Here is a 13,934-nt window from a genome sequence, read left to right on the forward strand (position 1 = left end):
ATCCTATCAAATACACAGTGAACTTGACAACTAGTAGCACAAATGCAGTGAGGAAAATGGAAAGTCTACTGTAAGTGTGTTTATACATTCTCTCTCTCTCTCTCTCCGTCTCTCTGACTCACAAACACACACACAGAAAGACATTCCGCCGAATCCCCCCCCCCCCCCCCCACCCCACCACCCCCCACATCTGTACCTACCCCGCCCCCGACACACATCCACACCCCCCACATCTGCACCTCCCCTCTCCACACCCCCACCCAGCCTTTTCTCAGAATGAGTGTGTGTACTTATGGAGTCCCCTAGCCTGGCGAGCCAGACCCACATTAAAATGTAGGGTCTGGGCACTCACCGTTCGCAGTGGTCAGTCGAGGGGGGATAATCAGTTGTCTTTCAAATTCCGTCTGCACGCATAATGGGGCCTTAATGGGATATTTGTTTTCAAGTAGCAGGGAATTCAAGCCAAACCGTTGCAACTCTGCCATCAATCATTATGTTAAGCCCACCAAACGACTCTATACACGATTTCAATGTCCTGATTAAGTTTCGATTTCTGGAGCTCACAAGCCAACGGAAAGTTGCTAGACTAGCCCTGGCAGCAAATGTAATTTGGCTAGGAGTCCCCCATACCAGCTCATTATTTCCTCTTCGCTGGATGCTGTAGATCAGATCTCCAAGCCAGTTGTCACAGCTGTGCTGATGGAGAGGACTCCTAGCTCCCCACCTCCGCCACCTCTCCCACTCCACAGCTGTCACAGCTGTGCTGATGGAACTCCCAGCCCCCATCCCCGCTTGTGTGTGTGTGTGTGTGTGCATCGCTTCTGTTTGCTTTGGATGTATATCATGCAATACTGAGTCTGTCAGAGGGCTGCTGTGTTTGAGAAAGTCAAGAGGAACTGTACACATTGCTGTGTGTGTGTGCGTGTGTGTGTGTGTGTGGGTGTGAGACAGGGTCTTCTGTAGGTGTGTGTGTGTATGGGCCTGCTGCGTCTGAGAGAGGGGGTCTCCACACGCACACACACACACAGACTATGTTGTTGAGATTTCTCTCAGTGTGCAGACAACAGCTCAGATCGATACTCTGCTGCTGACAAACATAATCATCTGGGGGTGAGAATTACGACCCGCCTGTCAATAACTGCCCCAGCATCCAGGCACTCTGTTACCCCACGCCTGATCTTATGACCGTTCCGCTACCCCATGCCTGAGCACATGACCACTCAGTTACCCCACGATGACCCCACCCATCAGACGACACTGAGGCATCTGAGAGCTTCTGATGAGGCAGACATCGATAAGGCAGAGCAGCTAGGTTCTGAGAGCCCGATACTGAGGTCTTCCTCAGCCTTGCTGCATGAGTTAAGGTGACATTCTAATAACCAGAGAAACCCAGGTCACAACCAAGTGGGATATTCACATACTTTTACAACAGTGAAAGATTTTAAGAACACTAAAATTATCAAAACATTAAACATTTTACATTCGCATTTTACAAAACATTTGAGTGGAAAATAAATAAAAGATTAGTTTAGAATAGTTTAGAAACAGAGATCATGTTTTGCCTTCATGCATGTGCACCTGTCTTCATTATTAAGTTCAGATTACTCTCCTATATAAATCATTCCACTATTCATGAAAGTACTGCCCCACCAACCAATCAAATCCTATAGTTTCTCCACCAACCAATGAAATCCGTCGGAAGGGTTTCCCCCAAAGTATCTGATGTCCACCATGTCTGACTCATCCACGAACGCAAACGACTCGTCCATGAACACACAGGACTCACCCATGCACACACTAAGTGGACACAGGGTTAAGAGGTCCATTCTTATCTTATCTAAAGCCCTAACGTTTTAAAGCTGACCCCAGATAAGGATGATGCATTTGCAACACAAGTCTCTGTATGTGTAACAGTCCATAGATTTCCAGATCAATTGTGTATGTCTGCACTGAAATTCAATACTCTCGCCCTCTCACTTCCTCTCTCCTCTTCTCTTCAACCCCTCTTTCTCACTCCCTCTCTTCTCTCCCTCTTTCTCACTCCCTCTCTTCTCTCCCTCTTTCTCATTTCCTCTCTCCTCTTCTCTCTCTCTTTCTCACTCGCTCTCTCCTCTTCTCTCCCTCCTCTTCTCTCTGTCCATCCCCCTGATGTTTCTCAGGCGATGCTGAACATGGGATCCGTGTCCTGAGCTGCCCCCTGCTGTCTGAAGTTGACTCTCTTGGTGGCGGCGCTGTAGGAGTTCAGCTCTTCCTGCTCCGTCAGACGCTCTGGACTGTCCAGAGACGAGTCCTTAACAGCGCTGTAGTAGACTGGAGGATTGTGACTGGGCAGTTTCTGGCTGCCCCCTCCCCCTGCCCCTCCGCGAGCGCCACCTCGACATTGGCAGAGCTTGCGGAAGGCGGTACGGAACTTCTGTGACATGAGGTTGTAGATGATGGGGTTGATGGCCGAGTTGGCGTAGACGCAGGTGCGGCAGAAGAGCAGGAACCAGGTGTCCAGGTACGGCGGGTCCATCAGGGAGTTGACCACAACCAGGGCCCGGTATGGCAGCCACAGAAGGGCAAACAGAACCACCACAACTGCCAGCATCTTCGTCACCTGCAGAAGAAAGGACAGGAACACACAGGGGGGATAGACGTGGTGATGACACACGATGACTGGATAGGCCTCCACCTCAACACCAGCCTATGTCAACATGGCGTCCCCTTAGAATAGTTCTAACTGCGTTCTGAGTAGTTCTGAGATATTGAGCTTCAAAGTTTTAGAATTCCATACCGTTTTATTGATAAGTGGAACACGCCTCTTTAGATATAATGTCAAAAATGCATACAACTTCAAGAAACACCTCACCTCACCTTATTAACTTTACAGAATAAGAATATGTCAATAACTCAATTTTGGCAAAAATGCTAGATAGAATCTTATAATTCTAAGGGGACGAATCGACAGAACTGACCTGATTGGAATTCACAAAACTGACTTGAATGGAAATAACAGAACTGACCTAAATGGAAATAACAGAACTGACTTGGACAGAAGGCACAGAACTGACCTCTGCCACTCTAGAACAGTGGTTCTCAAAGTGTGGGGTGGGCCCCACTAGTGGGGAATAGAGACATGACAGGTGGGGCACGATGAACAGGTGGACATTTGTTTTTTGTGCCTATCTTTAATAATGCCTTTCTTTTTTTGACAAGGAAGATCATAGTTTGAAAACAAAATAGCCACACACAAACATAGGAATCATAAACAGGCTGACATATAAATAAAAAAATCATTAGATCCAGCAGGAAATGTAACGAAACTCAACCGAAATGCGAAAATAATATTTTGCCTACCATTTTGCTGGGTTGGTCAGGTGGGGCTTGAAAATTCCCCACCTCCAAAGTGAGGAATGACAGAAAAAGTTTTGAGAACCACTGCTCTAGAACAGTGTTACTCAACCGGGGTGCCGCGGCTAATAAAATGAAATTGAAATAAATGAATGCCTAATTTTGGAATCTTTCTTCAAGCTTTATCACACAGTTAAGTAAATGGAGGCCATGCACATCAGAGAAAATAGTTAAATATTATATAGAAAGCTGATTAGTTGTCATAGCGTTGTGTCGCTGTCAATAGACTAGCAACATAGACAGTTTTTTGAAAAGAAAAGGTCCAGAGTCTGATACATTATACCTTAACATCATCCTCTTCATTGTGTGGTCATTCAGTGAAGAAGGTAGAGACCTAGCAAGACTAAGAAACGACAGTATGATGACAATTACTTCACCTTCGTATTCATCTTCAAGGGTTAGGTAGTATCGCGTTACAAGTAGCCTAACACACATGAGTAAAAAAGTATTTTTATCAAGGAACTTTCCATATTCTGTCGTGGAAAATTTCCACTTCCGAATCCAACTGTCCAATTAAGACTTAACTATTTAGCAATTAGCACTCTGGAACAAGGCGTCCGAAGTAGACAATGTAGACAGAAGATTTTCCGAAGACTGTTGATCTTTATTCACCGTATTGCAATGATAGTACAGCCCAGTCCAGACCAACCAAAGCAATAGGGAGGAGATGTCATCAGCTGGGGCCCCTGATGAGATCTGCCTATGGAGGGCTATACACTATATTTTATACCCCTTGGCCCTCGAGAAGTGCCGCCTTCTCGCGCCATCCCCAAAAACACCTTTCACAAATCAGTACCAAGCAGGGTTGCTTACATTGGTGGAAACCATCTTCCCATCATATAGTACATAAAACTATATGCAAACCTGTGTAATGCATAGGAAACATATGTAAAATAGAACCTGTTTTGGTTCTTTCCAGTTTGGGGAAATAGGGCCTTCTTATCTTATTCTCTTCCTAGCTGGACAGGCCCTAACTCATGAGACACAGAAGCCACCTACTCCCTGTCCTGTCCGGTCCTCGCCAGCTTGATAACACCCCCTCTCCCTTAACCATCTAAGGAGATCCTCTCATCTTGGTACCCACAGTACTTTTCCACTCACCCCACTCCTCTGACAGTTGGTCTGGCCTGCACAAGATATAATGACCTCACAATACTCACAGCAAATGCAGTGACTAAGACTTATGACACTCATGAATATATTCTTCTGGATTATAAAAACCCAAGTCTCTCACTGAGTAAGTCACACTCCTGTGTGTGTGTGTGTGTGCGTGCGTGCGTGCATGAGTTGTAGTATGCTACATGCATTATGCATTTGTTGGTCTTCAGAGACAGTGTGTGTATTCTAATGATAATCTACATAAAACATTTTTTTTACAAAGTTTGTTGTGCCATGAGATTTTTCATTCATGTAAAGGGTGCCACTATGCCTTGAAAAAAGGTTGAGAAACACTGCTCTAGAACATCACTGTGGTGTAGGTCTTCAGTGGTCTACAGTGCGTGCTGCTGTTAGGTGCCTCTGGGTGTATTTAAGCTTGGTATATATACACTGTGCAATTTTAGAAATACATTTATTAAAATGGCAAAATCCAGCTCACACAGTTCCATTAAATCTGTCTGTGATGTGTGAAGCCAAAGATCATAATGTATGTGCTAACACAGTTGACAGCATGGCCGGATCTAGAATAGGGCTGGGAGGGGCAATGCCCCCCCCAAAATTTCTTCTGCCCCACCTAATTGGTCAATTTTAATTGACAGCTATTAAATCTGCTAATCACACTTTTCTAATTCGTCCCGTCTGAATTTCGAGGGTGCTGATTTGCTGGTTGGATAGTATAAATACCAGAGCAGCAGCGTTCCCCTACCATTCCACACTGTGTGCATCACTTGCTGTTTCATACTTCAGCAGAGAGGGCTTAGCTATATTTCCATAATACGCTACTATGTAATATAGATTCTTGTTGCTGGTTTAAATAAAGACTGTAACTGTAGTGTTAAAGTTTGTATTATTCTCGTTTTGAATAAGGTTTGTTTTTTAGGTAATGTGCATGTTAGCTTTCTAAGGCGATCTAGCCAGTTAGTTTGTTAACATTGGTCATTCCTTAACTGTGTTATAAGCAGGGTGGGAATTTTACTGCGGCCACGTCGTTGTCCCTTGCGTTGGCCATGATGCCTCTTTGAAAATCGGAGGTTCACAGGCCACTGTGGGTCTGTGGCCTTGGTGCCCCTTTCTTTCTATATTCTGCTTTGCATCCGACTAGCGATTTTTATTTAGCCTATGGCCTGTCAAATTAAGCTTAGCATTCACAACGCAAATTAATTTAGCTGTCTTTTACGCAGTGGAGAATGTGACAGCGCACGGCAAGAAAGAAAGTGCATCCAAATTCACCCATTCTTTGCCGCAAGTTCTTGTGGTAAACGGTTCGCGAGAAAAGTAACTAATTAATTCATGTTACATTCTGCGCCCATCTCCCTACCCATTTATCTCGGTGGAATACTTCATGAATTTTTCCCGAACACATGACAAACCATATATCAGAAGAAACAGCAGACCTTACTGAATACAAAGGTGTAAAGCATTCCCCTGTACAGGTAGCCATTCCAGAGTAATCCGGTTTTACATTTGCAGCAATGTCTAAATGCATGTCTCCAACTTTGGGCTTCAGGTTTAACAGTGTGTTTAAATTGTTCAATACATGATTTCATAACAGGCCAAATACAAAATAAATGTTACAAATATTGCCTAGATATCTGTAAATATTAAAATCAGCTGACTAAGAGTTTGTCAAGTAGCCTTAATGATCACAAAATGCTAAGCATGCATGTAGACTATTTGAGTTTCTTAAAGCTGAAATGTGCTTAAATTGTTCAATACATGATTTCATAACAGGCAACATAGAAAATAAATGTTAAATATAGCCTAGATATCTGTAAATATTAAAATCAGTTCTATGATTAACAGTTCTATGTAATATGGCATGTTTGCTATTAAATAAGGGTTTTGAGGTGAAAAGTAAGGCATTTGTAGGTGAAACTGAGCGGTTTTGTTGCGTAGTGTAAATGTTGTGTAAAGTGTGTGTGTGTGTGTGTGTGTGTGTGTGTGTGTGTGTGTGTGTGTGTCACTGTTGACATGCCCCGACCTGACTGCCTGTTTGCATCTGCACCGTTGCACTTTCACTCAATTTGCCACTCTCTGCAGGCAAACCAAGTGTTAAGGGAAATCGCCACTCTCCGCAGGCAAACTGAGTGTTAAGGGAAATCGCCACTCTCCAAACTGAGTGTTAAGGGAAATCGCCACTCTCCACAGGCAAACCAAGTGTTAAGGGAAATCGCCACTCTCCAAACTGAGTGTTAAGGGAAATCGCCACTCTCCACAGGCAAACCAAGTGTTAAGGGAAATCGGCACTTAACACTATAAGTTATAAGGGAAATTGGTTGGTAACTGTGTCTACTGTGTGATAGCCTGAAACCGTGCAGTTTTAGAGGGGCTGCGCTTTGAGTTCTATCAGGATCTGTGTGTGCTTGGGTGGCCTCATGCTTCCATTTTCTATGTGTGTGTGTATGTGTGTGTGTGTGTGTCCAGCTGATCTGTGTAAATGTCAGGGGAGATAAGTGCTCTCTAGGGCCCCCTGCTGGTTCAACACTCCTCATGCGAGACACCACCCGCTGCTCTTTCATGTTAAATGTCATGACCCATCACCCGGCTCTGCTGCTCAGCAAGTCTGTTCAGCTCACTGTGCTTATCGCCACTGTCTCAGTGCTCCACTGTCTCTGCTGCTCAGCTAGCGCATTCAGCTCAATACCCTCATTGCCACTGACTGACTACATTCTGCTCCACTGTCTCACCTCTTCACTATCTCACTGTTCTACTGTCTCACCTCTCCACTGTCTCACTGTTCCACTGTCTCACCTCTCCACTGGCTCACTGTTCTACTGTCTCACCTCTCTAATGTCTCACCTCTCCACTGGCTCACTGTTCCACTGTCTCACCTCTCCACTGGCTCACTGTTCTACTGTCTCACCTCTCTAATGTCTCACCTCTTCACTGTCTCACTGTTCCACTGTCTCACCTCTTCAATGTCTCACCTCTCTAATGTCTCACCTCTTCATCATCTCACCTCTCTAATGTGCTCCAGTGTCTGCTATGGTTTCATATATGTTTTTCAGTGAAGGAGATTACGTCAGCATTAGGTTTAAGAGACTCACCTGTCTCCGGGAGGAGATGGCGCCCTTGTTGGCCTTGGCGCTGGCGGGTGGGTGCAGGGTGCTGTTGGCGCGGCCCTGGTGGATGGACCCGTTGCCCCCGCGGTCGCCCAGGCTGGCGGGCAGCGGGCTCATGAAGAGGATCCGAGCGATGAGCCCGTACAGAACCAACGCCACCAGCAGGGGCATCAGGTAGAACAACGTGAGGTCCAGGAAGTAGATGGGCGTGTAGAGGTTGCGAGAGACGCGGTAGCCGCAGGTGACCAGGACGCCGTCTGCGTAGCGTGTCTCCTGGACGTCCACCAGGAAGAACCACATGGTGCAGTAGAGTGCGGTGAGCAGCCACACGGCGGTGATGATGCGCTTGGCGCGCGCCACCGTGCAGATGAGCTGCGCCCGGATGGAGTGGCAGATGGCGATGTAGCGTTCCACGGTGAAGGCTGTGATGGAGCCGGACGACACGTTGATGCCCAGGTACTGCAGGTAGGTGATAAGCAGGCAGCCCCAGTAGCCGTACACCCAGGACGCCACCACCTCGGACACGTTGGGCAGCCCGGCTGCCAGCAGCACCACCAGGTCGGCCAGCGCCAGGCTCACCAGGTAGCAGTTGGTGGGCGTGAGCATGTGGCGCGTGCGCAGCACCACCAGCACCACCATCACGTTGCCCGTGATGCCCACGCCGCAGATCAGCAGCGTCAGCAGGATGGTGATGACCTGGAGCTCCGTCGGCGCCCGGGGCATCATGGGAAGGGGCAGCGCGGAGCTAGCGTTCAGGAGCAGTGTCATCATAGACGTGTCACTCACACTCATGCTGGCGCTTCCATCCGACAGCAGATGCAGGCGGGGCACGCCGTGGGTACTCGCTCTGGCATCAGGGGGCAGCTGGGGGCTCTGGGCACTAAATGTGGCATTGTAGAGCGCCTGTATTGGGTTGGCACTGGCTGTGGCATTGTAGAGGTGCTGAATCGGGTTGGCACTGGCTGTGGCATTGTAGAGGTGCTGTATCTGGATTGGCACTGGCTGTGGCATTGTAGAGGTGCTGTATCGGGTTGGCACTGGTTGTGGCATTGTAGAGCCAGTGAAGGGTTTGGACAGTGTGCTCCATGTCAGATCTCCTCTGGAACAAGCTCCTCAGTCACACTCAACACACCACTGAAGATGCAGAAACACATCAGACAGGTCTCTCACATGGAGCACATACATACAGTACACACATACATATACACACATACACACATACATACATACATACATACATACATACATACATACATACATACATACACACATACATACTGAACATACATACATACATATAGCCAGGCATATAGCCAGACATACAACTATAGGCCTACTTACTATACACTTCATGTTACAGTGATAATCAATATTACACTATATCATCATAATCACCTCCATTCCAATCTCTATCATGAACATATTAGTGATTCAGGAGAACATTTCATGCCCTTCTTTCACTGAAAACTATCAACAACAAAATTTTTTAAATATCTGGGAAATGTCACAACTAGAATCACTCATGTGACCATAAGTGAAACATTTTACTAGAGCAAAAAGGTAATCAAGAAATGCTGAACAAATGATTTAAAAGCATAAGAAATCAAATGAAATCTTACCATGCCTGAGTTCAGCTCCTGCAGCTGAGCTGAATTCCCATCTTCGAAAAAACCTTATTAAATCTGGTGGGACCACATTGATCTGGGTGGGGATTGATGGTGGGCTTATGGACTCCGGGGTCTCCAGTCCAGTGGTGATCGGCCTCGGTGGCTGAACAGCTTACTGAGGGCTGGGTGGAACAGTGGAGGAAGGTGTGCTCACACACACACTCACACACACACACACACACTCACACACCACACACACACACACACACACACACACACACACACCACACACTCAAAGTGACGTGCTCACCGCCTGTGCCTCCCTCTTTCCATTATACTGTCTTCTTATCCATATTACGCACACACGCACACACACACACAAACACACACACACACACATATGCACATACACACAAACACACACACACATACATACACATACACATACACACACAAACACACACACACACACATACACATACGCATAGAAAACTGCTGACTGCTCACAACACACTCTCCCCTTAGATTTCATAAATGATACACAGTCTCCCTCTCCATATAACATGCACACACACACACACACACACACACACACACACACACACTCACACACACATTAGTATCTCGTCCTCAGATATAAAGGAGCTTGTTTAGAACAATAAAGTCATATTTTTTTAGCTTTTGGTTGTAACGAACGTAGAATGGTATTTTCCAGCCTTGAGTGTATGTGTGTGTGTTTGTGTCTGTGTGTGTGTGTGCATGTGTGTCATTTTGTATTGCTCTTTTCATCTCTCTCTTCACCACTTTTCCCTCTCTCTCTCCATCTCTCTCGTTATCATTTTCCCTCCCTCCCCTCTCTCTCTCCTCTCTCCTCTCTCTCTCCTCTCCTCTCTTCTCCTCTCCTCTCACCTCTCCTCTCCTCTCCTCCTCCTCCTCTCCTCTCCTCTCCTCCTCTCTCTCTCTCCTCTCCCTCCTCCTCTCCTCTTCTCTCCTCTCCTCCTCTCCTCTCCTCTCCTCTTCTCCTCTCCTCTCCTCTCACTTCTCTCTCCTCTCTCTCCTCCTCTCCTCTCCCCTCTCTCTCCTCCTCTCCTCTCACTCCTCTCCTCTCCTCTCCTCTCCTCTCCCTCCTCCTCTCCTCTCCTCTCCCTTCTCTCCTCTCACTCCTCTCCTCTCCTCTCTCCCTCCTCTCCTCCTCTCCTCTCCTCTCCTCCTCTCCTCTCACTCTCTCTCTCCTCCACTCTCACTCCTCTCCTCTCCTCTCCTCCTCCTCTCCTCCTCCTCCTCCTCCTCTCTCCTCTCCTCTCCTCTCCTCCACTTCTCTCTCTCCTCTCCTCTCTCCTCCTCCTCCTCTCCTCTCCTCTCCTCCTCTCCTCTTCTCTTCTCCTCTCTCCTCCTCTCCTCTCCTCTCCTCCTCTCCTCTCCTCCTCCCTCCTCTCCTCCTCTCCTCTTCTCCTCTCCTCCTCTCCCTCTCCTCCTCTCCTCTCCTCCTCTCTCTCCTCTCCCTCCTCCTCCTCCTCCTCCTCCTCCTCCTCTCCTCTTCTCCTCTCCCCTCTCTCCTCTCCTCTCCTCTTCCCTCCTCCTCCTCCTCCTCTCCTCTCCCTCCTCCTCTCCTCCTCTCCTCTCCTCCTCTCCTCCTCTCCTCCTCCTCTCCTCTCCTCTCACTCCTCTCCTCTCTCCTCCTCTCCTCTCCTCCCCTCCTCTCTCCTCCTCTCCTCCTCCTCCTCCTCCTCTCCTCCCTCCTCTCCTCCTCCTCCCTCCTCCTCCTCCTCTCCTCTCCTCTCCTCCCCTCCTCTCCTCTCCTCTCCTCCTCTCCTCTCCTCTCCTCTCCTCTCCTCTCCTCCTCTCCTCTCCTCTCCTCCTCTCCTCTCTCTCCTCCTCTCTCCTCTCCTCTCCTCTCCTCTCCCCTCCTCTCTCCTCTCTCTCCTCCTCCTCTCCCCTCCTCTCCTCTCCTCTCTCTCTCTCCTCTCCTCTCCTCTCCTCTCCTCCTCCTCCTCTCCCTCCTCTCTCTCTCCTCTCCTCTCCTCTTCTCTCTCCTCTCTGCTGCACCGTTCTCCTCGCTGTGGTGGATTGATCTCCTGATAGCATTTATGGTTCTCTTTATGGCTAAAGTCCCTGACGCTCTTCCTGTTTCTCTCAACACAGGTGACTGATCACACACACACACACACATATATATATATATTCACACACACACACACACACATATGTGCGCACCCACACATACACACACGTTCACGCCCACAATGAGTGCATACATGATTGATTGACACACACATGACTACTGAGAATGTATATGCAGATGACCACAAAGGCCAGTTTGAACACAGATAACAGGCATGAATGCATTCACGTGTGTAATATAACATCATATTATCTACTGTGGTTGCAGAGACACATGCACACACACACACACACACACACACACTCACAGATCATAGATCCCTTACGTGTGTCTGAGTAAGTGTAAGTGGGTGTGTCCTCCAAGCACATTCAACTTCTTATTCTTGAACATCAAACAGATTTTTATGCACACACATCAAATGTAAGCTTTCCCATTCTTAAGCACACGCGCACACACACACACACACACACACACACACACACACACAGAGCGAGCAGATGTAAGCTTTTAGTCACACAAACGAAAGGAGCAGATGGCATTTAGACCCACAATACATGAATAGGACTTTGTGTGTGTGTATTTCTCTCTTTCTATCTCTCTCCCTCTCTCTCATGCTCTCTCTCCCTCTCTCTCATGCTCTCTCTCCCTCTCTCTCACGCTCTCTCTCCCCCCTCTCTCTCCCCCCTCTCTCTCCCTCCTCTGTCTGTGATTAGAGAAGGTAGAGAGAGAAACACACACATATTCCCTTAAAGATACGCAACTAGACACGAAGAACCTTCTAGCCTGCTTTTCACCTTGTCTGAAAAATGCCTTCCTTATAGCACAAACTTCTCCTTGTTTCCTTGTTAAAAGGCATTCTGCTTCCAAACCCAAACTTCTCCATGTCTGATCAACGTCTTCTGCTTTAAAAAGCAACCAAGAGGAATTTGGCCCCCTAGGATAAAGGGTGTGTGTGTGTGTGAGTGACTGATGTTGTCGTGCTGAAACGCTGATGAAGCCTGAGGCACAGACCACAGCAGCTGCAGCAGAGGGGAAAATAACACACACACACACACACACTCGCTGAAGCTGAAGAGATGATTACTAAATGTCCCTCCCTTCCCAAACTTACCACTGCTGAGACCCAATTTCAATACTGAAAATCTTCTGCGGCCCACCCAAACATTTATTCACAACTCTGTAGTCGGAGTACTCGTTAAAAGTCTTGAGGTGCGGTCATATTTGGTAAACACTGGCGAACATTCCTGGCCAACATGTTTTCTCTGAACAGTTACATTTGAACGATTTGGTGTAAACAGGCCATTTTTAAACACATATTTTTATGTGATTTTTGAATGTTAAAAGTTGCAAGTAGTGGATAAACTCTATTTCTGAAATTGTAGAGGATAAACTGCATTTACTTGCGTACAGTAGCCTCAACACAACACCTCAACACAGCACCTCAACACAGCACCTTATCCAGCCTCAACATAGCACCTTATCCAGCCTCAACACAGCACCTCAACAGAGCACCTCAACACAGCACCTCAACACAGCGCCTCAACACAGCACCTTATCCAGCCTCAACACAGCACCTTATCCAGCCTCAACACAGCACCTCAACACAGCACCTTATCAGCCTCAACACTGCACCTTATCCAGCCTCAACACAGCACCTTATCCAGTGCTGGAACAGAGACCTGCACATGATCCGCCTCCTACTAGAGTTCACCATCTGCCTGATAAGCGCATTGATTCCGACATAAGCTGCACCTACAGTATGGAGTGCTTCTGCGCATTCCCAGAGGTGGATAAACTTCGTCCAGGTCACGTCCAGCTTTACTGTGTATTCACAGAGAACTACCTTCTTGGACTGTTTTGCGAGTGTTTGCAAACGTTTGTCAAAAACTCAAGGCAAACAGAAACCTGTCCGCAAACGTTTGCCTATGTTTGCGAAATTGAAACTACAGTGTCATGACTAAACTACTCTCTTTTTTTTTAAGTATATTTTGGCCTTTTTATGCCTTTAATGACAGGATAGTGTAGAATGACAGGAAGCGAGTGGGAGAGAGAGTCGGGGTGGGATCCGGAAAGGACCACATGTCGGGAATCGAACCCGGGTTGCCGGCGTACGGTGCAGGTGCCACAGCCGGGGCCCTAAACTACACTCTTAACTGCAGCGTCTTCACTAAACTACACTCTAAACTACAGTGTCATGACTAAACTACACTCTAAACTACAGTGTCATAACTAAACTACTCTCTTAACTGCAGCATCTTCACTAAACTACACTTTAAACTGAGAGCTGGACTAGAGGAGTGTGTGTATCAGTATTCATGCGTTGTGACGCTGCAGAACCGTTCATCCGGAGGGACGGAGGAAAACGAAAGAGAACCTTAAATAAACTTCAAAGCTCAAGAGTGGAAGCAGAACCGTTACATATTAAAATAGATGCTGATTCTGCTGCTGCCTGGATCTTGTTCTGAGTGGAGAAGAGAGGAGAGGAGGGGAGGGGAGAGGAGATGAGAGGAGGGAAGGAGGGGAGAAGAGAGGAGGGGAGGGGAGGGAAGAGGAGAGGAGGGAAGGAGAGTAGAGGAGAAGAGAGGAAGGGAG

General features: G+C 47.3%; 1 protein-coding gene across 1 annotated transcript; it reads right to left on the reverse strand.

The window, feature by feature from the left end:
• Window positions 1–803: 803 nt before the first annotated feature.
• Window positions 804–9,312, reverse strand: LOC125293504 (thyrotropin-releasing hormone receptor-like). Its single transcript, XM_048241443.1, has 3 exons — window positions 9,233–9,312; window positions 7,599–8,747; window positions 804–2,599 (listed from the first exon to the last, which is right to left on the reverse strand). The coding sequence occupies exons 2-3, from the start codon at window positions 8,661–8,663 to the stop codon at window positions 2,156–2,158; spliced, it is 1,509 nt and encodes a 502-aa protein (XP_048097400.1). The 5' UTR covers window positions 8,664–8,747; window positions 9,233–9,312; the 3' UTR covers window positions 804–2,155.
• Window positions 9,313–13,934: the final 4,622 nt, after the last annotated feature.

The sequence above is a fragment of the Alosa alosa genome, chromosome 4 (assembly GCF_017589495.1).
Source record: "Alosa alosa isolate M-15738 ecotype Scorff River chromosome 4, AALO_Geno_1.1, whole genome shotgun sequence".
In the NCBI taxonomy this organism is placed as follows: Eukaryota; Metazoa; Chordata; class Actinopteri; order Clupeiformes; family Clupeidae; genus Alosa; species Alosa alosa.